The sequence below is a fragment of the Gobio gobio genome (genome assembly GCF_949357685.1).
Source record: "Gobio gobio genome assembly, chromosome: 18".
Taxonomy (NCBI): domain Eukaryota; kingdom Metazoa; phylum Chordata; class Actinopteri; order Cypriniformes; family Gobionidae; genus Gobio; species Gobio gobio.
Genome location: NC_137111.1, coordinates 17,996,071 through 18,020,850, shown reverse-complemented (window position 1 = coordinate 18,020,850; position 24,780 = coordinate 17,996,071). Strand labels below are relative to the sequence as shown.

The window sequence follows — 24,780 nt, the reverse complement described above, 5'->3', positions numbered from 1 at the left end:
CCAGAAGAACATTGCCCAAAGCATCACACTGCCTCCGCCAGCTTGCCTTCTTCCCATAGTGCATCCTGGTACCATGTGTTCCCCAGGTAAGCGACACACACGCACCTGGCCATCCACGTGATGTAAAAGAAAACATCATACCAGGCCACCTTCTTCCATTACTCCGTGGTCCAGTTCTGATGCTCACGTACCCACTGTTAGCGCTTTCGGCAGTCGACAGGGGTCAGCATGGGCACCCTGACTGGTCTGCGGCTATGCAGCCCCATACGCAACAAACTGTGATGCCCTGTGTATTGACACCTTTCTATCAGAAACAGCATTAACTTCTTGAGCAATTTGAGCTACAGTAGCTCATCTGTTTGATCGGAGCACACGGGCCAGTCTTCGCTCCCCACGTGCATCAATGAGCCTTGGCTGTTCATGACCCAGTTTTTTGTTCACCACTGTTCCTTCCTTGGAACACTTTTGATTGATACTTACCACTGGAGACCGGAACGCTCTGCTCTGACCCAGTCGTCTAGCCATCACAATTTGGCCCTTGTCAAACTCGCACAAATCCATCTACGCGTGCATATTTTTTCTGCTTCTTACACATCAATTTGAGGACAAAATGTTCACTTGATATATCCCACCCACTAACAGGTGCCGTGATGAAGGGATTATCAGTGTTATTTACTTCACCTATATATATATATACAGTGAGGAAAATAAGTATTTGAACTCCCTGCTATTTTGCAAGTTCTCCCACTTAGAAATCATGGAGGGGTCTGAAATTGTCATCGTAGGTGCATGTCCACTGTGAGAGATATAATCTAAAAATAATTTATGATTTTTTTAACCAATTATTTGTATGATACAGCTGCAAATAAGTATTTGAACACCTGAGAAAATCAATGTTAATATTTGGTACAGTAGCCTTTGTTTGCTAGCCTAGAAATCTAGACGCACCCTAGCGGCAGAAAATTAATTTTGCCTCGAGTGTAGTCTAGCAACTCTCGGTAGACCTCAGAGCTGGAAAAACCAAACTCTGATCAGGCCAATCACAGCGTGTGCAGAGTCGGTGGGCGGGCTTAACATAATGACGGAGCGGAGTTGCGGAGATTCTGCGTGCTACAAGTAAACAAAGAAGCTGACGACCAGCGTCTTTCAAATCGGTTTTGGCCGCTACTCTGGAAGACTTGGAGTTAAGCTTTCCTTTGAGGAAAGAACAAAGAACGGCACTTAAGTCATTCGTAAGAAAGGAAGATGTATTCGGAGTTTAATCTGTCAACTAACGTTAGCTCCGCCTCGGTTGGTTGTGGCGCTATCCAATTGCGTGCAGAGGGAATTTGACAGACAACCGTTTATCCCGCCCCTCGGATTGAGCCCTGTCAATGGTGAGTTTCCAGACCAAACATCTTGATGTGGGTCTGGCTTGTCAGACTATTTGTTTGCAATTACAGAGGTCAAACGTTTCCTGTAGTTTTTCACCAGGTTTGCACACACTGCAGGAGGGATTTTGGCCCACTCCTCCACACAGATCTTCTCTAGATCAGTCAGGTTTCTGGCCTGTCGCTGAGAAACACGGAGTTTGAGCTCCCTCCAAAGATTCTCTATTGGGTTTAGGTCTGGAGACCTTGATATGCTTCTTACAGAGCCACTCCTTGGTTATCCTGGCTGTGTGCTTCGGGTCATTGTCATGTTGGAAGACCCAGCCTCGACCCATCTTCAATGCTCTAACTGAGGGAAGGAGGTTGTTCCCCAAAATCTTACAATACATGGCCCCGGTCATCCTCTCCTTAATACAGTGCAGTCGCCCTGTCCCATGTGCAGAAAAATACCCCCAAAGCATGATGCTACCACCCCCATGCTTCACAGTAGGGATGGTGTTCTTGGGATGGTACTCATCATTCTTCTTCCTCCAAACACGTTTAGTGGAATTATGACCAAAAAGTTCTATTTTGGTCTCATCTGACCAGATGACTTTCTCCCATGACTCCTCTGGATTATCCAAATGGTCATTGGCAAACTTAAGACGGGCCTGGACATGTGCTGGTTTAAGCAGGGAACCTTCCGTGCCATGCATGATTTCAAACCATGACGTCTTAGTGTATTACCAACAGTAACCTTGGAAACGGTGGTCCCAGCTCTTTTCAGGTCATTGACCAGCTCCTCCCGTTCTAGCTGATAGACAGGTGTTCAAATACTTATTTGCAGCTGTATCATACAAATAAATAGTTAAAAAAATCATACATTGTGATTTCTGGATTTTTTTTTTTTTAGATTATGTCTCTCACAGCGGACATGCACCTACGATGACAATTTCAGACCCCTCCATGATTTCTAAGTGGGAGAACTTGCAAAATAGCAGGGTGTTCAAATACTTATTTTCCTCACTGTATATATATACAGCTCTGGAAAAAATTAAGAGACCACTGCAATTTTTTCTTAAATCAGCATCTCTACATGTATGGCAGCCATTCCATTCCAGTGTCTGTTGAATTCCATCCCAGGCACACCTCATTCTACTGAATGAGGTGCTGATTAGGTGATCACCTGAACCAAATCTTTTTTACTACACTGCTGTGGTCATCACTATCCTCTTGCAATAGAACCAGCTGGATGGCAAAGAACAGTGCTAATAGTAACTCAAAAGTAATTAGAATCGAAAAATAACTATTGACCATGCCAAAAGAGTTGAAAAGGAAAGCTTTGAGTGAGGAAAAGAAGGGTTCAGTTCTAGCTTTACTGGCAGAGGGATACAGTGAGCGTCAAGTTGCTTCCATCCTTAAAATTTCAAAGACGGCGGTTCATAAGAACAAGGTCAAGCAGCAGACATTGGGGACAACAAAGCTACAGACCGGCAGAGGGTCGAAAACGACTCTCCACTGACCGGAATGACCGCCAACTCATTCGAATGGCACTCAACAACCGTAGGATGACATCAAGTGACCTACAAAAAGAATGGCAAATGGCAGCTGAGGTGAAGTGCACAGCGAGGACTGTTCGAAACCGGCTCCTAGGGGCAGGGCTGAAGTCGTGCAAAGCTAGAAAAAAGCCCTTCATAAATGAGAAGCAAAGAAGAGCCAGGCTGAGGTTTGCAAAAGACCACAAGGATAGGACTGTAGAGGACTGGAGTAAGGTCATCTTCTCTGATGAGTCCAATTTTCAGCTTTGTCCAACACCTGGTCGTCTAATGGTTAGATGGAGACCTGGGGCCTCATTTATAAAACTTTGCGTAGGATTTGCGTCAGAAGTGGCGTACGGATGAAACATAGGACGTGCATACGCACAGAAATATTCGGATTTATAAAACCGTGCGCACGCACATCCTACGCAGTTTTCCCTTAATAAATCACAATCAATTCTAAATGTAGCGCAGCTTTTGCGGCTTCATGTCACGCCCATAGTTGCCCATAAATAGTCCATGAAACACCCACAAGTTAATATTCATAATTTGTGAAATCATGGCAAACACAGAGAGGAAATTAAAAAAACTTAACTTCACTCAATGCGAAGTAGAAGTTATCGTTGGCGAGGTTGAAAAGAGGAGAAACATTTTGTTTTGGAGGACACAGTGTGGGCATTACTAATGCCAAAAAGGCACTTGAGTGGCAAAAGGTTGCAGACGCCGTAAATGCTGTAGCCTCACAACCTCGGACCGTGGCCGAAATAAAAAAAGAAATGGTCGGACATCAAAGTCGAGGCAAAAAAGCGTCTAGCGCTCCATCGCCAGAGTGCCACGGGTGGGGGAAAGGGGACACCGGAGCAGACCCCTCTTGACGAGAGACTGGCGGCAATTATTGGGGAATCCCTATTAATCCCTATCCCTATTATCAACGTGGAAATGGGAAATAGTTCAGTGCAAATGTAATTTCTTGCAGTTTTCTGAATGGTTGAGACACGTCATACGTTATTTTATCAAAAATAAAACAAACTAAAGGCATATGCATATGATTCCGTAGCTGATGAATACATTTTTACTATGAAAACAACTTTCCCCAGCGGACAATTAATAAATCCATCCATCCATCCATCCATCCATCCATCCATCCATCCATCCATCCATCCATCCATCCATCCATCCATCCATCCATCCATCCATCCATCCATCCATCCATCCATCCATCCATCCATCCATCCATCCATCCATCCATCCATCCATCCATCCATCCATCCATCCATCCATCCATCCATCCATCCATCCATCCATCCATCCATCCATCCATCCATCCATCCATCCATCCATCCATCCATCCATCCACCCACCCACCAGACGGACACATTGACGAGAATATCAGTTTTGTAGGCTACATTATTTCGTTCTGTTTACCATATTATTTATGAGGATGAATTGCATAACATGGCAATATTATTGCAGAACATATTTCACTTTTCTTTTTGCAAATATGTGTTAAATTGCATTTCTGTTGTAATTTTCGTTTGTTTTACACTGCAGATCGATCAAACGGGTGTTCGTGTAGGCTGTTAATTGTAAGACTTGCTTTGTGAAGTCTTCATGTTATTTATGAGAGGCAGTATAGCCATTTCTTTTACACAACGTTCTACAGTTTCACATGTTTATTCCATCTGCCGACGGTGTCGCCATTTCTCATTTCACCCGTTTTTGTGCGTACGCCTGGGTCAGAGCTTGCGTGAAGGACCGCACATTTTCCCGTCAAGTTTGCTTTTTATAAATACCAATTATTGCGTAGAGAGCGGTGTACGCCTTCTTTTGTGCGTACGCAACGTTTATAAATGAGGCCCCTGGAGAGGCCTACAAGCCACAGTGTCTCGCATCTACTGTGAAATTTGGTGGAGGATCGGTGATGATCTGGGGGTGCTTCAGCAAGGCTGGAATCGGGCAAATTTGTCTTTGTGAAGGATGCATGAATCAAGCCACGGACAAGGTTGTCCTGGACGAAAACTTGCTTCCTTCTGCTCTGACAATGTTCCCCAACTCTGAGGATTGTTTTTTCCAGCAGGACAATGCTCCATGCCACACAGCCAGGTCAATCAAGGTGTGGATGGAGGACCACCAGATCAAGACCCTGTCATGGCCAGTCCAATCTCCAGACCTGAACCCCATTGAAAACCTCTGGAATGTGATCAAGAGGAAGATGGATGGTCACAAGCCATCAAAAAAAAGCTGAGCTGCATTAATTTTTGCACCAGGGGTGGCATAAAGTCACCCAACATCAATGTGAAAGACTGGTGGAGAGCATGCCAAGACGCATGAAAGCTGTGATTCAAAATCAGGGTTATTCCACCAAATATTGATTTCTGAACTAGAAATCAAAACATTAGTATTGTGTTGTTTAAAAATGAATATGAATTCATTTTTCCAGGTCTGACAACACTGGATCTTTTTTGTTATTTTGACCAGTTGTCGTTTTCTGCAAATAAATGCTCTAAATGACAATATTTTTACTTGGAATTTGGGAAAAATGTTGTCAGTAGTTTATAGAATAAAACAAAAATGTTAATTTTACTCAAACACATACCTATAAATGGTAAAACCAGAGAAACTGATAAATTTGCAGTGGTCTCTTAATCTTTTTTACAGAGCTATATATATATATATATATATATATATATATATATATATATATATATATATATATATATATATATGTTGCCCAGCCCTATACAATATTATATAATATGTTTTACCCCCTAAAACTTTCTTTTAAACTTTCTATTTATCAAAGAATCCTGAAAAGACATATACAAGTTTCCACATAAATATCAACATTGATAATTAGTAAGACATGTTTCTTGAGCAGCAAATTACTATATTAGAAGGATTTCTGAAAGATCATGTGACACTGATGACTGGAGTAATGATGCTGACAATTCAACTTTACCAACACAGAAATAAATTACATTTTAAAATATATTCAAATATTTTTTTTTCTATTTTTCATTTGTTATAATATTTCACAATATTACAGTTTTTACTGTATTTTTTGGTGAACATGCTCTTCTTTCAAAAACATAAATCTTACTAACTCCAAACGTTTTGTATCATATAACATTTGTATTTATAGTGAAGTTTCTCGTATATCTTATGATTTTTAGATGGCTGAAGACAGTCTGCAAACTCTTGAAGTTCCAACCCCTGACCCCTCAGCCCCAACCAGAGTGTTCCTGGAAGCTAAAGATTGTCCCATGATGCCTCACTCCATGTATTGCCTGTCTCTCTGGCCTGGAATCACACTAGTGTTGCTCACCAAGGTCTTTCTTAATATCATGCATTCTGTATATTACCACTATTAGACCTCCTAAAGCAAAGAAAAGTTACATTGCATCTCCTTCAATAGAGATCATGTTGGTGTTAAACAAACATGTAGAGTTCCCACCTAATTTTTCTATTTTATTTATACATGCATCTCAATAGATCCCCAACAGTCAAATGGCAGTGTCTGTTTACAACTATCTGGACGCCTTTGTGAAGCTGGAGAAGAGGTTGTGTGAGGGGCATGAAGGGGCTGCGGCCACACGGAGTCCGTCCTCTGTCCAGGAGCAGCGGGGCAGACTGGAGAAGTTCATCAAAGCCTTGGCCAGCATGGACATTCAGGTCAGTGTGGACAACCGAACCGAACACACACCCTTAATCCATTGCACATTGTCAGATCCACAACACAATGTTCTATCATTAGGACTCATGAGGAATTTAATGATTCTGCATTCATTTCAATTCTGAATAATACAATTTAAAAAAATTAAAACAACATTAATTCAAATGAAAACATATTCTTTAACTATACTTTAAATAGTTTTTCCCATCAATATAAAAAAATAAATAAAGGTGAATTTTTTTTGTTGTTTTTTTTAGTTACACTATCATTCAAAATGTTGGGATTTATATTTCTATGATGTTTTTGAAAGAATTCTCTTACACTTACCAAGGCTATATTTATTTTATCAAAAATACTGTGAAAACAGTAATTTTTTGAAAAATTATTACAATTTAAAAGAATTTCGGTCCGCTTAATACATAGACAGTTTGACAGATGCCAGATCTTCTAATCGTGATAACTGATCTCTGGCTGATTTGGTTCTTCAAACAAATTTGCGGATTTTATTAAAATATTTGGATTAAAATCTGAGATTCTGAGAGTCTGAGATTGCTGCACATTGTTGTCTTTATTGGAAAGGGCAGATGTATTGATACTCAAAACCATGATCAGCAATGCAGCAATTGGCTGGTGGCAAGACAGTAACGTAATGACATCATATTAAAAAAGAACATCACACACCTGATGAAAAACTCAAATTTCTGGACCTTTATAAGGAAACAGCCAAGCGACCAAAACGACTTAAAAGTTAGAATAGATAAATTAAATGTGTACTGTTTGTTACATGATTCCCAATTATTTCATTTAATATTTTTTACGATTTAATTGTAAGCTTTAAATTTTTATTTCAATGTTGTAATTAGCAATTCATTTAATTTAACCCGTGATGCAGATTTGTTATGTGACAGCATTAATTAGTTTTTTAAAGGGTCAAGAACATTTTTCTAATGACACAGCATTAGCAATAAAAGTTTTTATTAAGTTATCTGCATCTCCTGCTCTGCATCAAGCCAATCACATTCTAGCTGTTCATACTAATGTACGGTTTAGACTAGCTAACTAAATGTGTGTGAGACTCCGACTCCGAAAAAATATATTATGATAGATTACACAACATTATAATATTATTTGCAAATGTATTTTTAAATCATTATTATTATTTTAAATTATTATTGTCCCTGGTTCATTGGGGGGTACTCTTGTAAAAAAGTGTTAAGTATCACCTCCACTTAAAAAGTTGCAATCTAATCCTGTTTACATGAAATAAGACTGAAATAATCCTGCTTTTTTTCAGGATTCTATGATGAATAGAAAGTTCAGAAGCGCAGAATTTCTTTGAAATTGAATTTTGATTTGTTACAAAGTAAAAGTATTTGTTGTCACTTTGATCAATTTAATGCATTCTTCTTAAAATAACTTTTGAACAGTAATGTACAGTATGCTTAGCACTAAAATACAGCATTGATTAGAATATTGTTCTTTGTTTTGCAATTTATTCATTGTTGTGTCATATTCAAATCTAACGATTTTTTTGTTCTGCTTTAGACATTTGCACACTAAAATTTATATTTCAATTCATTTAAATCTATTAATTCCAAGAATTGCCACCTTACAAATAAAAAAATAAAATAAAAAATCTTCCGCAGCAATTACCATAAAATTACTTTTGAAGATTTTCATCCAGTAATTAAAGGTGCACTATGTAAAAAAATGTCAGTAAAATATTCAAAAACCACAAGGCCAGTGTTATATATTTTGTTCAGTTGAGTATTCAAGATTCAAGATTCAAGATTCAAGATTCAAGAGTTTTATTTGTCACATACACAGTTATATACACAATATACAACTGGCAGTGAAATGTAAACAGGTCCGCTCCATGGACAGTGCAAATAACAGTTACAAGAAATTAAAATAGAAATAGAATAAAATTAGAATAAAAAGTATTAACATAAGTAGAATTATAAATAAATCAAGTAAAAGATAAAAATAGGAAATAAGATAAATAAAAATATAAAAAATATGTGGATATGATAAGTGAGATAAACTGTAGACTTAAAAAAAGTGGTTAACATAAAATATATATATATGTATATATAAAGAAGTATAATGTGCAAGGTTTATTACAGGTTGTTACGCAGTAACAATAGGAAAGTAAAGTGCAGTGCAATTGCAGTATGTGGATGTTAATGTTAAAAAACCGTATGTTTATGCGTGTGCGGGGTGAAGTGAAGTCACGTGACTGAGTTCAGGAGTCTGATGGCCTGGGGGAAGAAACTCCTCCTGAGTCTTTCAGTTTTTGCCCTCAGGCTACGGAAGCGCTTACCAGATGGCAGCAGGGTGAAGTGAGAGTTTGCAGGGTGATTAATGTCTCTGATGATTTTGGTAGCTCTACCTCTGCAGCGTTTGGTGTAGATGTCCTGCAGAGACAGGAGAGCTGAGCCTGAGATGCGCTCGGATAAGCGCACCACTCTTTGCAGGGCTTTGCCATCATGACTGGTGCTGTTCCCGTACCACGCTGTGATGCACTGAGTCAGGACACTTTCTATCGCCCCTCGATAGAAAGTTTTCAGGATGGCTGGTGAAACCCTGAATTTCCTCAGCTGGCGCAGGTGGTACAGTCTTTGCCTGGCTTTTTTCACCTGTGTCTGGATGTGTGTAGTCCAGGTCAGAGTATTTACAATATCCCAAATGTTTCCAACTATTTGTAAATCGTGAGAATTTGCTATTTTACCCAAGGAACCGGGACGTGTGAGGGAGTCGCCTGTCAGTGGCGTCATATCTGCGTTACCCTCGGTTTCCGGTTTTATTCTGCAGAAACGCTTTACTCTCACTGCAGTGTGCAACAAGTGTCATAGCAGCCGCCGAGCGAACGCACAGAGTAACGTCATAAAATTATTTTCAACATGCTCAGATGTATCCAATATGATAAAAAGAGCTGCGTTACCTCATACTCATGACCGGAAAAGCGGAAGTGGCGCCGGCGACCGTGCCATAATGAAAGTCCCGCTGCGGCGTGTTGTGTTCTTCTTATTATCAATCGCTCCAGAGGCCTTTCTCAGCTCCACAACACTCGGTCCTGCTCTGCTTCATACTACAGTAATGTTAATAATCGCATCCATGAACATGATTTCTGCCCGAGTCCTATCCAGATTCTTTTCAACCGGCTGTGAGGTGAAGACCACATGTCCCAGGATTCTGCGCTCAAACGTGGCATCATTAAACTACCCCTTGTTTTTTAATAGGCGACCTCTAGCAGATGGAAAAGTTACATAGTGCACATTTAAACAACCAGAAAGGTCTTGGAAATTAATTGACCAGAAATGGTGGAATGCTGTCTCTATAATAGCACGTTTTTTGAAAACTCAACTCTTTATTTCCTGATTTTAGAAAATCAGGTCGGCTGAATCAGTGAACTTTTTAAATCCCTTCTTAAAACATACTTCTATCGGAGAGCCTTCCCTGATTTTATTATGTACAATTTTGGAAATAACTTTTATTTCTCAAATGTGTGTTGTTTCACCTGCCTGGTTGAAATTGTTTTAAATCAAGTATTTTATAACTTGTATTTGATTCTTGTAAAGGACTTTGTACTGTTGGTTTTAAAAGTGCTTTATAAATAAAGGTTTTTATTATTATTATATTATTATTTATGTGTTCAGCCTTCTCAGCTTCAAAATGTGTGGACAGACTTCAAGAACAAGGCCTTCACCAGATCTGGATCTGGATTCACAAGGGAGTGAGTAATGTTCTTGTTATTAACAAACTGAAAAAAGAGGATGTGGCTAAATTCACTCATTTGGCGTTGTATGTGTTGTTGCAGTTTGCTGCCCTCTTGTCGAAACATGAAGACTCAGTTGTGTGGTGTGTACAGGCGTTTTTTTGCAGCTGAGTGCATGGGCAGAAGTCAGCGACTGGCTCCTCATTTGCAAGAACGAGCTCTGAACATGGTCCAGTATGTATGAACCGATACTTCTACAGGATTCATTTTGATAAATCACCTTTGACTGTCTTTCACATCTGTTGCAGAGAGAAGTTGATGAACTGGAAGGATTTTCTGCTAGTGAAAAGCAAAAGAAATATCACAATGGTGTCATATCCTTTTCTTCTACATTGAGTATTTTGGTTTTGGCGTGATCAGTAGTAGCCAGGGAGGCATTTTTCTATTTACATGTGTTGCATTCACACTTCAATCTTCTTCTGTTGTCATGTCACATTGTGATAAACTTTAACCATGCCATCTCACATACCTGGAAGAGTTTCCTGGTCTCATCCACTTTATCTATGTGGATCGTTCAAGTGGTCAAATGATAGCGCCCTCCCTAAATGTGACTGATGGCACTATCTCTGAGCTCGGAAAGGGACCTGTAGCTGACTTCATAAAGAGAAAGGTGTTTTTGTGTTTTGCTGTTTGTTACTATGTATTGTTATATCTGTGGATATAAGTGAAAATGATTCAGTATTCTTCAGTAGAGACAGAATGTTGTCAGAAAGCTGACAAATAATTCATAAAATCTAAATTAAATAATATAAATAAATATAATCAACATATTAGAATGATTTCTGAAGGATCATGTGACACTGCAGACTGGAATAATGATGCTGAAAATTCAGCTTTGCCATCACAGAATGAAATTATATTTTAAAGTGTATTCAAATAGAAAAGTGATTTATAATAATATTTCATTTCTGTTTTTACTGTATTTTTAATTAAATGTTACCAATCCCAAACTTTTCTATAATACTGTATATTTTTCATTAGTTACTGATGATATACTAATCTCCTCATGAATCTGTGCAGGTTTGGAGTCTTGTGGCAACAACACGGCGATACCTACACAAGGGTTACCCCACCGTCACACTTCGAGATGGAGATTATTTCTACTGTTACTTTTTGTGGTTTGAAAATGAAACGGTAAATGGCAGCTTGCATCTTCTTTACAATTACTATAATACATTTAATGAAAGTTACATTGTCGGTGGTTCAATTTTGTTTTGACAGGGTTACAAACTGGAAGTGATAGACCTACCCACTCACCCAGATGACACCGCTCCAATAGGAATGCTCACCTGCGATTATTATAGGTAAGACACAGAAACAAGGACTTCACTTGCAGTTTGAAGCATATTTATCATTCAGAATGATTTGACAACACCTTGTCTAGGAGTTTAAAGTGCCCCTATTATGCTCTTTCGGATATTACCTTTCATGTAGTGTGTACTATAGCTGTTTGTGAATACAAAAGGTCTGCAAAGTTTCAAAGATAAAAGTGCACAACAAAGTTATTAGCCCCTTTCACACATACAGTCTTCACTGATAAATTACTGGTAAGAGATCATGTGTGAACAGGGCCTTTTCAAAAATACTGGTAAATCAGTTCCGGCAATTTACCACTAAGGGAAGTTATAACACAACCAGTAAATTACCTGTAATGTGCGCTTTGTGAATGCAGAATGATTACTGGTGTATTCGCGTATGAAGTCAGAACGCGCTGACGTAAGAAGTCTGCTTTGGGCTAATCGAGTTTTTATGGAGATGATGTGATTACTGTCTACAGAAAGCTTTTTTTAATAGTTTTTCTATTTAAATATGCGCTAAATGATGATCTTTGACCTTTGCGCCACATCTCACAGCTTTTTCAATGTGTCACGCTCGACACGCTCACTCATATCTTTGTATTTAACGGTAAAGTCATTCTTTTAATTTTCCGTCAATTTACTGGGATTACTGTGAGAAAGGGGCTATTGTCTCCTAAAAGAAAGAACAATTCTGAACTGCCTGAAACGAGTCATCAGTAATTCCAGTTTTACTTACATGCATGAACCTATGTATGTTTGTAACAGATTTGCATAATGCCAGGTTTTTATTTAGTCTTCATTCGCTGCCCACTTGTTAGTGTAGCCCAGTAAGAGCTTTGCATGTAAACATCACTCCACTGGCCTCAAGAGGCACGCTAGCAACTGCCGCTAGAGGCTGCGGTCTTTAGAGTCCTTGTTGTCGCCCACCTCCCACACTTGAGACCAAGTGTGCCGCAGATAGGGATGCACCAAATCCAGATTTTTGGGGTTCGGCTGAATACCGAATCCACTGGTTAAGATTCTGCCGAAACCGAAAACCGAATCCTACTCCCATTCTCAGTCCATTATCACAGTAAACACATTAATGAAGTAAACAACGTCCACAGCAGTTTTAATTTAATTTAATTTTAATTAAGAATAGGCAACATTATGCCAGGATGACTGTCCTTCCTTTGCCATACCTGAAGTTGCTGCATTTTGGCTGCTGTCTGTCAAAAAGCCCAATATTCGGCCGAATCCGAACCCGAATCCTGGATTCGGTGCATCCCTAGCCGCACAAGTTCTGAAAGCGTCTCGATCGGCCCCAAGTGGCTGGAGGCAGTATAGGTCATAAACTCCGCCCTCTCCATGAAATGTAATGGGACATAGACAAACTAAACAATCAAATTACACTTCAAATACATTTATTCCAAAGATAGTTTCTGTAATTGTAGGCAGTTTTTATTACGCAAATGTTAGTTCAAGTGTTTATTCTTTAAATAAGTTTGGTTTTAGTTAGTTATTTGATGCTATAAAAACGGGGGTGTGGCGTTATGATTGACAGCTGAGACTGACAGTTTCTCTGAGCGAAGTAGTCACTGAGGCACCAATGGATATTTTCAGGGAACTTCGGGAGGAGATTGGAGCTTTAACTTGAATTTCTACATTCCCATAACTGTTTATTTCACAAAAGTGTGATTGATTAGGCGTGAGTGTAGGCGGGACCTTGATATCGCAGCTCCACTTCACTCACATCACTCTGGCTCCAAGATGTCAGTGCCATATTTGGACACTGGCAACTTCACTTCTGTCAGTGGAAGATAGTGAAGGCGCATCGTCCATCGAGTAGGACCGCTTACTTTGACTCCTCAAACACTGTAATTTGTGACTGAGGCTTAGAAGAGTTTCATTTTGTCAACATGTTGAGAAGACGTGCTGCAAAAGCAATCACTTTGTGAAGAAATCACTTTGCATGCACTTCCAAAGGATGAGGGCTCAGGTTTTGTTACTATGTGTACAAGTGCTGAGGAAGATCCGGAGCTGAAATCCAGAAATGACATTGGGCGTTCCGTTTCCGATACGCACTGAAAGCTGTTGACCAATCAAAACAGACTGGGCTGTCTGACCAATCAGAGCACATTAGGCTCTCAGAAAAGGGGGGTTTAGAGAGACTTATTTTGAGCATATTTTGACCTTGGATGCATGTAAACCTATTGTAAAAGACCTCCAAACTAAATTAGGAGCATTTAAAATTGCATAATATGGGCACTTTAAAAGTTTTAAGGTTATTGTACATAAATCTTACATGGCTACTTTTGAATAGAATATTTAAGTTTGAATGGAAATGGACTTTGCTACAGGTTGCTGTTGTGTTCTTAGTGGTTGGGAGGCACTACTGCGTTTTGGATGGTTTCTAGGTTATTGCCAGGTGATAGGAAGCTGAACTTTCTTTAACACATGTCTATTCTGTTCTGACGGTGTCATAGGAAACTGCTGCGGTACTACAGCAAAAAACATCAGAACGAAGTGGTGAAGTGTTATGAACTGCTGACTGTGCATCTGGGTGTAATCCCCAATGAATACATTCTTCAGCACTGCAGTCAGCTGGCCCGTAAGCTGTGGGAGCCCTCCCGTATCCCGCTCCTGTGACCAACACGGTCCTCAGGGTCGGAGGAATATGCTCCATGCAGCTGTGTTCACTTTATTATCTTGCTGCGTGATTTATAATCTATATGGAGAGTTCTCTGCACTTTCTGCACAAGCACTTCTTATTTCAGTTCAGGTAATTGCAGAAAATACTGTGCCAGGAAACTAAACATTGCATTTCTTGTGCTTCTAATGAACTGAATGTAATGTGCAAGTTAACGGTTATAAACAGCCATTCTTAAAGGGATAGTTCACCCAAAAATTTAAATTCTGTCATCATTTACTCACCCTCAAGGTTTTCCAAACCTGTATGAGTTTCTTTGTTCTGCTGAACACAAAAGAAGATATTTTGAAGAATGTTTGTAACAAAGCAGAGAGAGCAACTATTGACTACCATAGTATTTTTTTTCTCTACTATGGTAGTCAATAGTTGCTCTATCTGCTTGGTTACAAACATTCATCCGAATATCTTCTTTTGTGTTCAGCAGAACAAAGAAACTCATACAGGTTTGGAACAACTTGAGGGTGAGTAAATGATGACAGTATTTTCATTTTTGGGTGAACTATCCCTTTAAGGGTCTCGTTATGCAAAAATGTGTCTGATTATTTTTGTGAAACCAGGACCAAATATTATAGGAAACACTCTTTAAAAAAAAAAAAAGTCAAGTCACCTTTATTTATATAGTGTTTTATACAATACAGATTGTTTCAAAGCAGCTTTACAGTGATAACAGGAAAATAATGATTCAATGATGAAAACGGAGTTCATTCCGGCTGTACAGAAGCGATTTCAAAGCTAGCTTGCTATTGCTAACCTCCGAAACTGCCTACCCTACCTCAGTTCTTAGCGTGCCAACAAATTTAGAAAATTACCCACAAAATAAGGTTGTAAAGTTAAAGCTGAAATACCCAAATCTAATTCTTAAAGAAGACAATTACAATTGAATTATCCTGCCGTCAAAAATATCCATTGTATTACAAAAGCAGATGACTTCTCTCCTTCCATTACATCAGCACTTTTTGTATCTAAAATGAATGATCATGAATGTGTTACAAAAATGCAACAAAATATTCCCTATTTAAATTTTAGTTCAGAGATCAAGTTAAAGACAAAGTACATTGATAATGAAAATATGTTTGTTTTTAACCCACTGTTTTGTGCTTTAAAAATACAAAGTGATATTTTACAGGACCGATTATAACACTCAAACATAAATCTGTCATTTATATTTTGATACAATATTGTTTGGATATATATGTAATGTTCTGTTAAAAAATGTTTTACACTGTAATCAGTTTTCCAAGATAAATAAATATTAAATAATTTATCTGAATACATCTTTTGTCATCTTTTATAAAGCTATATTTAAATGTGTATTATAGTAGCCTTGGTTTTAATTTTAGTAGTCATTTTCACTTGTTTTGAATGCCTTTCTTTGTATATTATGTTATTGTGTAATGTCTGTTGTATTTTACAGATGGATCCTATTGTCTTCCATCAGGTCTGTTTCTGTGGTTTGTCATCTCTTTTAACTTCTTTGTGTAGCTGTTTCAGAGTCTCTGTAGTCATTACAGTGCACCCGTGAGGTCTTGCACCCCTCCAGCTTTCACCAGCTCCCGCAGTAAGATGGTCTCAGCGCTGACATCGTGAACCACCTGGGCCTTCATGGCGTCCATGCGGAGAGACCCATAGTAATGCAGCAGAGCTCCAGGGTGCTGCAGATCATATCCAAATCCAGCTAAACTCACCTCATCACACACCTGCAGGGCCAGAACTGCTGCAGTTATACCCAAGGTCGGCACCATCTAACGAACAAGATATAAAACTGAATTCAGTTAACAATGCTAGCAGCAGAAGATTTAGTAGGAGTCTCATTCCTCAAGGACAAGGATTTATATTTCAAATAATGTTCTTTTGAACATTCTGTTCAACAAGAATCCTGAAAAAACAAAATCCACAAAAATATTAAGCAGCACTACTATTACAACATTGATAATAAAATGACATTTGTCCTCAGGACCAAATCAGCATAAATTAAGTACATTAATTAATAATAATAATACCTTACATTTTAAAATGTATTAAAATAGAAAGCTGTTATTTTGAATTGAAATAATAATTTTTCACAATATTACTGTTTTTAATGTATTTTTGATCAAATAAATGGAGGTGAGCATAATTTCTTTAAGAAGATTATAAAAATCTTATCGTCTCCAAACTTTTGAACTGTACTGTGTATATATATTTATGTGTGTGTGGTCCTGGTAAACCCTACATTATGAGGACCCACAAAGATGGCAATATCCAAAATACTTTTTGGTCCTCATGAGGAACACCGCTTATAAATCAGACTAAATGATGTTCTCTTTCATATAGGTTAGGCATATAATAGGTTCACTCGACGCTGCGTCACTTTATGACGTAATGGGAACGCCCTCTGGGTGTGCCGATTGTCTGAAGCCCTTATAGAATCACTCCAATTCATTGGCTGATGGTGCGGGCACCGCCCCGACGCTCTGACGTCGCTACATCATACTGGCGCGTGCGCCATCTGCTCCTCAGATTTCTCTGCCTTCATGAAGTGGCCATTTCATGCCCTTCGGTTTCGTTTTTTCTGGCCCAAATATCTTGGATTTCATTCAACTTTTATCACCAGCACTTCAGCCACTGCGGATAGTGGAACATTGTTCTCCTTGCGGTGAAGTGCCATGGATTTTCGTTGTTGCCCGCCGCGCACTCGCTTCATCGCGAATGACGACCCCCACAGTAAGTGCGTTAAATGTTTGGGGTTTTCACACGCGCGCGAGGCAGTTCAGAGGTTTTCAAAGTGTACATTTTGTGATAATCTCCTTCTCAAAACCCTCCGCTCGAGGCTCGCGGTTTTTGAGAGGGAGTCATCCGTTTTTCCCCGTCGCGCTCCCGAGGCTGCGCAGGCCTCTCTTGGATCCGCGACCTGGGGTTCGGATGTAGAGCTCGAGGATGTGTAGTGTGAGCAGACGGGCCTCGCCCTTTCTCTCCCTCTCTCCCCCCAACACGTGCGCAGGACTCCGCCCGTCGAATTTTCGCACGACTACCTGTGTCCCAGCCCGGAGGCACACGACGCGGTTTCCTTCGGACTGGATGATGATGTGTTTACCGCAGCGTCCGACTCTGAGGATGAACGCACCACTCCCTCTGTCACATTTCTCCCACGAGTGGAAGCTTCTGCCAGGGGTATCATCCTGGGTCCTCTGCACAATTCAGTCAGTTACACACTCCAGTTCTGTCGCAACCCCCCTCGCTTCGACGGGGTCATTCAAACTGTAGTAAACAGCGCCTCAGAGGCTTCTGTTCTACAATAGGAACTTACTTCTCAACTCCTCAAGGGTGCAATAGAGGAGGGTCCGTTAGCAGAAGAGAAATGTGGCTTCTTCAGCCGTTATTTTCTGGTTCCAAAGAAGGACGGCAGATTGCGTCCCATTTTGGACCTTCGCCATCTGAACTTCGCCCTCTACAGAGGGTAGTTCAAGATGCTAACACTCAAGGCTATTCTGTCACAGATACGTGTGGAGGACTGGTTCGTTACGATAGACCTGAAAGATGCATACTTCCATATTCAGGTCGTCCGACGACACAGGAAGTTCCTCAGAATTCGCCTTCAAGGGGAGGGCTTATCAATACAAAGTCCTTCCCTTCGGCCTCGCCCTGGCACGAGGACGTTCACAAAGTGTATGGATAATGCTCTGGCCCCGCTGAGGCTCCAGGGCATCCGTATTCTCAATTACCTGGACGATTGGCTCATTCTGGCCCACTCCAGGGAGTTGGTGACTCACCACAGAGATGTCGTTCTTCGGCACATTCAGTCTCTTGGTTTGAGAGTGAACACCGACAAGGGTGTTCTCACCCCAGCTCAGCAGACCACCTTCTTTGGAGTTCATCTGGATTCTGTTCCGATGCAGGCCCGCTTGGCCCCTGCTCGGATTTCCAGTATTGTAACATGCTTGGCCCGCTTCAGGCTCGGCCATCATGTTTCTGTGGGTACGTGTCACAGGCTCCTGGGTCTCATGGCCGCAGCTTCCCCGGTGCTTCCCCTGGGACTGCTCCACATGAGTCCCTTCCTTTGGTGGATGAAACGCTCAGGTGCTCGGTCAACAGGATCGGCCCTTCACCTATTGAAGGTGTCGCACGGCTGCTTCCGCGCCCTATCAGTATGGCGGGACCCTCTCTTTCTTCGGAAGGGGGTCAATATGGGGGCTGTTTTCCGTCACCAAATGGTCACGACGGACGCCTCTAACCGGTATTCGAGGGCAGACCGGCATGCGGGGTCTGGGAAGTGGAAGTTCTCTCTTGGCACATAAACTGCCTAGAGCTGAGAGCTGTGTCCCTGGCCCTTCAGCACTTCCCTCCCTCATGGGACATCATGTCATTGTCAGGACGGACAACATGGCGGTGGTGTCTCGTGTGAATCGCCAAGGGGGATCACGGTCACACACCCTGGACAGGCATGCACGCCGTCTCCTCCTGTGGGCTCAGGACAAACTTCTGTCCCTGAGAGCAGTCCATGTACCCGGAGTCTTGAACCTCGCAGCGGATTACCTGTCGAGGCAGAAGCTCAGGTCGGGAGAATGGATGCTGAACCCTCAAACTGTATCTCAGATTTGGGAAGTGTTCGGCAAAGCGGAGGTGGACCTCTTTGCCTCGAAGGAGTCGTCCCAGTGCCGACTCTGGTTTTCTCTAAGCTCCCCAGCCCCATTGGGGATAGATGTGTCCGTGCATCCATGGCCCAATCTGAAACTCTATGCGTTCCCGCCCATCAAACTGATTCCGGCGGGTCTGTGCAGGGTGAGAGAGAGTGGAGTCAGCCTCCTGCTTGTGGCTCCACTCTGGCCGTCCCAGGCTTGGTTCTCGGAGATGGTTCTCCTTCTGGATTATCCCCCCTGGGAGATCCCGATCAGAGAGGACCTATTGTCCCAGCTTCAGGGCAGGATTTGGCATCCTCACCCGGAAATTTGGAAGTTGTGGGTATGGCCCATCCATGGCCAGTAATGCTGGATACTGGTCTTCCTGCCGATGTTCAGGAGACCATTGCGAGTGCGAGAGCTCCCTCCACTATGAGGCCCTACTCCTCCAAGTGGAGGGTCTTTGAGTCATGGTGCTCGTCCCATGCGGTGGATCCAGTTAACTGCCTGGTGGGTCCAGTTCTGGAGTTCCTGCAAGAAAAGTTTGCTGCTGGAGCAGCGGCTACCACCCTTAGGGTTTATGTTGCCGCTATCGCTGTTTATAGGGAGTTGGACACAGTTCCTCTTGCATAGATTGGTTTAGTCTTTTATGCGAGGGGTTAGGCACCTGAGGCCAGCACGCTCCCCTGGTATTCCCTCTTGGGACCTCTCAGTTGTCCTTGAGGGGCTAATAAAGGCTCCCTTTGAGCCCTTGGAGTCAGCTCCAGAGCGGATTCTGACTCTCAAGGTTGCTCTTTTGCTAGCATTATCCTCCCTGAAGCGAGTGGGCGACCTACAGGCTCTCTCTGTTAATGGGACCTGTATGGATTTTGCTCCTGGCCTAGTCAAGGTTACCTTAAGACCTAGACCAGGTTTTGTGCCCAAGGTTTCGTGGTCCACTTCGTTCCGTTCTCAGGTTATCACCCTTCACTCTTTTCACCCCCCTCCTTTCGAGAAGCTTCATTTGCTCTGCCCTGTTCGAGCATTGAAGTGCTATGTAGACCGGTCTGACGGTTGGAGGAAATCTAACCAGCTCTTGGTGTGCTTCGGTGCTGGCCGCCGCGGGCTTGCCGCGTCGAAGCAAAGGATTTCCCATTGGGTGACGGAGGCTATTTCGCTGGCTTATGAGGTGCGTGGTATACCTTCACCTCTTAGCATTAGGGCGCTTTCTACCAGAAGTGTGGCTTCCTCTTAAGCTTTTTTTAGAGGGGCTCTTCTGGAGGATATTTGTGTAGCTGCAGGTTGGTCCTCCCCACACACTTTTGTGAGGTTCTATAGCTTGGATCTCGACATGGCTCCGGGTTTTCATGTTCTATCTGCTTAATCTGGCCATGCAGATTATCTGGTACTCTTTGAGACAGATATGGCAGCGCTTTAGCTTGGCGTGTGTGGTATATCGTTCCCATTACGTCATAAAGTGACGCAGCTTCGAGTGAACCTATGAAAGAGAACGTCTCAGGTTACTTGTGTAACCTATGTTCTCTGAGTAGGGAACGAGACGCTGCGTCCGCTGCCAAGCTCCTCGCGCTGCAGGTTGTTCAGTATAGAAATAATTATGTCTGTGAAAAATCCCCATAAAACATTGAAAAAGTATCTCTGTTCTGACCTTTTTCTGTTTCTCTGCATAGGTTTGCAGCACCTGTCCAGTCCTGTACATGATTTCAGGATTCAGGATGCGAACATTTTCTGGTTGAAGAGGTATCGTGTCTATTACATCCTTCCAGAACCACAATTTAGACCACCAACTCTTCAAAAAGACAGGGACAGACAATGACTTCTTTAGTGATATCTGGACCACACTGTTCATGTAAACAATTAGGCCTATTCCTATTGTAGGTGCCCTGTTTTTATTTTGTTTTTTTTTTAATGTTTGGCCATTTCTATTATCTTTAAGGCTAGAGCAACCCTAAAAGATTACAAAAACATTTCATATTTTAACATTTTTGTCCAGCAAAATGCTCTCTAGAATGAGAATGTCCCTCCTGAAAACCTTCTGCCATTACTCACCAAAGGTTCTTTGGTTACTACAGAGGTGAGCCATGCTATATCTAAGCTCTTGAATACGACCAAAGCCACCACTTCAGTATTCTCATATTCTTGTGAAAGGGAAGGAGCTCCTTCTGGATAAATGAGCCGAATGGTCGTTCTAGAGCCAACGTCTTTCTCAAATCCAAATACTGGAGCATTGTTCACTCTGTAGGTATGAAGATGAAAATATTAATATCAATAGAATTAGTTCAGGCAACTTAAAATGCCTCGTTGACACTGTTGCACCACACCCATGTGTTTGTTAATGAACTAACCTGATGATAATGTTGTACTGGTCTATATGAGGTCCAAGATTTCTGCCGCGTAAAATGCCACCGCTTCCGACCACCACACATCTCCTGCAGGTCTCTGGGCCAGTAGGTACACCAGTATAAGGCAAAGCTTTCAGGGCCTGAGCCACCATCTCCTCACTACCTTGTAGACCCAGAGGAGGAGGCAGTGCCCAGTCCTGTGTGCCGTTCTCCAGGAACACAGGGATCTTCAGCAGCCCAGCAGGCGTAGGCAGCGTCATCACCCTCTCCACACTCCAGCCAATGCGGCATGACTGAGACAGCAGAGCCGCTGACTGATTCAGCAGAGCCTGAGGTGTGTACAAATGAATGATTAGACACCTGGCAACAACATGTCTTTTATAAGAGAGTATCTCATAATACGTATTGCAGTAGCAAAGATGCATATCAGATTTGTACTTGTTGTACCTTCTACCTTATACATAATTAATATAAATGATTTTTTATTTACATGTACACTACTATTTATATGTTTATATGAAATACTTTTATTTATTGAGAATAAGAAATATTAAGCAGCACAACTGTTTTCAACATTGATAATAATAAGAAATGTTTTTCAAGCACCAAATCAGAATATTACAATGAAGGATCTGATGATTCTGAAGGACACAGGATTCTATGTGACACACACATACTGTACACTTAGTTTGGGTTTAGTAAGATTTTTTAAATGTTTTAGAAGTCTCATTTGATTTAAAAAAAATATAGTATAAACAGTACTATTTTGAATATTATCACAATTTAAAATAACAGTTTTATATGTGAATATGTTTCATAATGTGTGGACATTAAACATAACTGACTTTTTTATGTTAGAAAAATCTATTTCAAATAAATGCTGTTCTTTTGAACTTTCTATTCATCAAATAATACAAATATCATGGTTTCCACAAAAATATTAAGCAGCACAACTGTTTTCAACACTGATCATCAGAGCCGGCTCTCCCTATAAGCGAACTAAGCGGCTGCTTAGGGCCCCGCCGCCACTAGGGGGCCCCCTAACTACAGATTGCACTCGCCAGCGTCGCCGCAGTTTATCACGCAAGACGCTCAATTCGCGTCATTCGCACCGCGCGAAAAGCGCCTTCCGCGCCGCTGGATCTCCAGACGCGCGTCAACGCGCCTTTCCATTGACTTAACATTGAAATCAAATCACTCGCGCCAGACACTCTATTTGCGTTTGGTGTGAACGCAGCATAACGTTAGCTGTCCGTCGATTATGCTGAATCAACATTGCTTGCGCTATGGTCCAGCCGTCGGCCCCAGCTCTGGGCTACAGACCGCTTAGAGACAGACCCACCTCCTATGAATGTATTTTCTTTTTAACAGTTAACGTTACATGACCTACACTAGTTCTGGGAAAGAAAAAAACGAAAAATCTTTGTCTCAATAGACGCTTATTACAATAAAAAAACCGATAATATAATTTAACATTGGATTTCTTTTAATTTACCCTTAACATAATTGTAAAAAACAAAATGTCACTTTCTCAGGAGGAGCCATTCTTAAATATTTTAGTGGTCGTGGAGAAACATTTCAGGAGGCTGACACAAGTAAATATTTCCCACTGCCTTTCTTTTGAATAGTTTTGTGCGCAACTTCAACATAGCTAATTTTCCTCTTGCCAATAAAAAATTTAGTTTTATAATCATAATTCACTATGTTGTCTAATCGTACTTTAATATTAATTTAAAATGAATGTGTTTTATCTACTCTGCATACTGTATTTATTATTAATTATATTGTAATCTCAACAGCTGGAGGAGGTGACTCTACTGCTGCTTCAGTAGAGCATAGCGAGCCGCATACCACTATGGCTAATGTTGTAAGTTAGCTATATATTGTTAATGCTAAATTATTAATATTTATTTGTTTACAACAAATTGACCTTAAATTTGCAAATCTATAATCTTTACTTTTACTGTTTCAGTGAGTGTACTTTAATAAGCAGTAAAATAATTGTAGGCAATCATGTTAAAAGATATACAGATGAAATATGTAAGTGTTAGATTGTATACAGTTGCTTGTTTGCAGTGCAATACTCCATTATTCACTGCAAGGCAGGGCCCCAAAATTATCCTGCTTAGGGCCCCCAGATTTACAGAGCCGGCCCTGCTGATCATAATAAGAAATGTTTTTTGAGCACCAAATCAGAATATTAGACTGAAGGGTCTGATGGATCATGTGACACTGAAGACTGAATAATCAGCATGCCATCAATATAATGAATTAGTACATTATAAAATGTAATAAAATAGAAATGTTATTTTTGATCAAATAAATGCTTTTGAGCATAAGAGACTTCTTTCAAAAACTCTTACAGACCCTAAAATTTTGAACTTTTAGTGTACTCTATATTAATTAATATGACAAAAGTTGTGACGTATATATTTATTTATTGATGTATAATTTAATTAAATATTATTACAGCACTATAGTCCTCTATAACCCTAAAATAAACATTTTAATATACATTTTATTTTAATTATTTAAAATAAGTATGCTTGCATGTTTGCAATATGAAGTTTATTTATTTATTAATTTTGTATTATTTATTTATTTTTAATTGTAGAAAATAAATTTGAGGTTTGAATAATTATATGTAAACTCCACATGGATTATTTGAATCATCTTAAATCTGTAGTAAAGTCACAGTTGAATATCAAGTCTCTTATAAGTCACAGATCCTACAAATTGGTGCTCAACTTTTTAGCTTCATGTGGTGAAACGGTAAATTACAGTACCAGAGTTTCAGCAGAACTGTCATTAGTCCAGGTGGGCTCTGGTGTTGGCAGATACGCAGGAACCAGAAGTGCAGAGTAACAGCTCAACAACAGAACAATGCTAAAAATGAAGTTGTTCCTCCTGAAATCATAAAGCAGTAGTCTTATGAAGAGTACAGTCTTATGGTGTTTTAAAAGCTCGTGCTAAGTGTGCTTCATTGGTTTTAATGGCATGCGACTAAATCTCCAGTGAAGCATGTGAATGGCAAGCATGTTTCCGTCGTGTCACAGTACTTATCTCGGGCAAACTCACCGGCTAAGGAAGAATTCCCTGGACTCTGCCCTTTGGTCTTGGGTGGTTGGGCTCTCCGAGCTGCTGGCTTCCGGTAACAGGGGAACGCTGTCTTCATCATTATCCTTAACACTCAAGTGTTTCAGTGTCACCATTTTTCCATTCAGTTCAGTTCCCAACTACGCCTGTTAGTTATGAAATAAACAGGAGTCATACTTTGCTTGCTTGTTCTTTAGAGCCAATGTGATACAGCCTTCATTCACAGCACATTTTAATACTTTATGCCTTTATAAATGTTGTTTCTTACCTCTTATTTCAGGTGCTGTCTTCTTCTTATAGGTGTAGAGATAGAAACATGTCTGTGTTGTACTGAATTTGAGCTGCGCTTTTGTCCCTTTCATCTACTGCCGTGTTGTGAGTGTTTTGTCTCGCTCTGATCCCTCCTCACAGTTAATCATTCATCT

General features: G+C 40.7%; 2 protein-coding genes across 3 annotated transcripts in view; one reads left to right on the top strand and one right to left on the bottom strand.

The window, feature by feature from the left end:
• Window positions 1-15,595, top strand: part of hps1 (HPS1 biogenesis of lysosomal organelles complex 3 subunit 1) — a 24,479-nt gene extending 8,884 nt beyond the window's left edge. Inside the window, exons 10-18 of one of the 2 annotated variants that reach the window (XM_079843167.1) lie at window positions 6,061-6,216; window positions 6,380-6,559; window positions 10,220-10,296; window positions 10,381-10,512; window positions 10,587-10,652; window positions 10,804-10,948; window positions 11,359-11,472; window positions 11,560-11,642; window positions 14,102-15,595. In XM_079843167.1, coding sequence (XP_079699293.1) covers window positions 6,061-6,216; window positions 6,380-6,559; window positions 10,220-10,296; window positions 10,381-10,512; window positions 10,587-10,652; window positions 10,804-10,948; window positions 11,359-11,472; window positions 11,560-11,642; window positions 14,102-14,264 — 1,116 coding nt within the window. In that variant the 3' untranslated portion in view covers window positions 14,265-15,595. Of the gene's footprint in view, window positions 1-6,060; window positions 6,217-6,379; window positions 6,560-10,219; window positions 10,297-10,380; window positions 10,513-10,586; window positions 10,656-10,803; window positions 10,949-11,358; window positions 11,473-11,559; window positions 11,643-14,101 lie in introns of both variants that reach the window. The other variant, XM_079843168.1, reaches the window with a different exon arrangement.
• Window positions 14,919-24,780, bottom strand: st3gal7 (ST3 beta-galactoside alpha-2,3-sialyltransferase 7). Its single transcript, XM_079843169.1, has 7 exons — window positions 24,624-24,780; window positions 24,338-24,501; window positions 24,046-24,166; window positions 21,263-21,588; window positions 20,967-21,153; window positions 20,566-20,706; window positions 14,919-16,067 (listed from the first exon to the last, which is right to left on the bottom strand). Exons 2-7 carry the CDS (start codon window positions 24,469-24,471, stop codon window positions 15,831-15,833), a joined length of 1,146 nt encoding a protein of 381 aa, XP_079699295.1. The 5' UTR covers window positions 24,472-24,501; window positions 24,624-24,780; the 3' UTR covers window positions 14,919-15,830.

Excerpts from the sequence above, each read along its gene's own strand:
- st3gal7 (XM_079843169.1), bottom strand. The coding sequence starts at position 24,471 with ATGGTGACACTGAAACACTTGAGTGTTAAGGATAATGATGAAGACAGC. Across the intron at positions 20,707-20,966 it reads TAGTAACCAAAGAACCTTTG|AGTTGGTGGTCTAAATTGTG; the intron begins GTGAGTAATGGC and ends GTCTTTTTGAAG. Across the intron at positions 16,068-20,565 it reads ATGCAGAGAAACAGAAAAAG|ATGGTGCCGACCTTGGGTAT; the intron begins GTCAGAACAGAG and ends CTTGTTCGTTAG.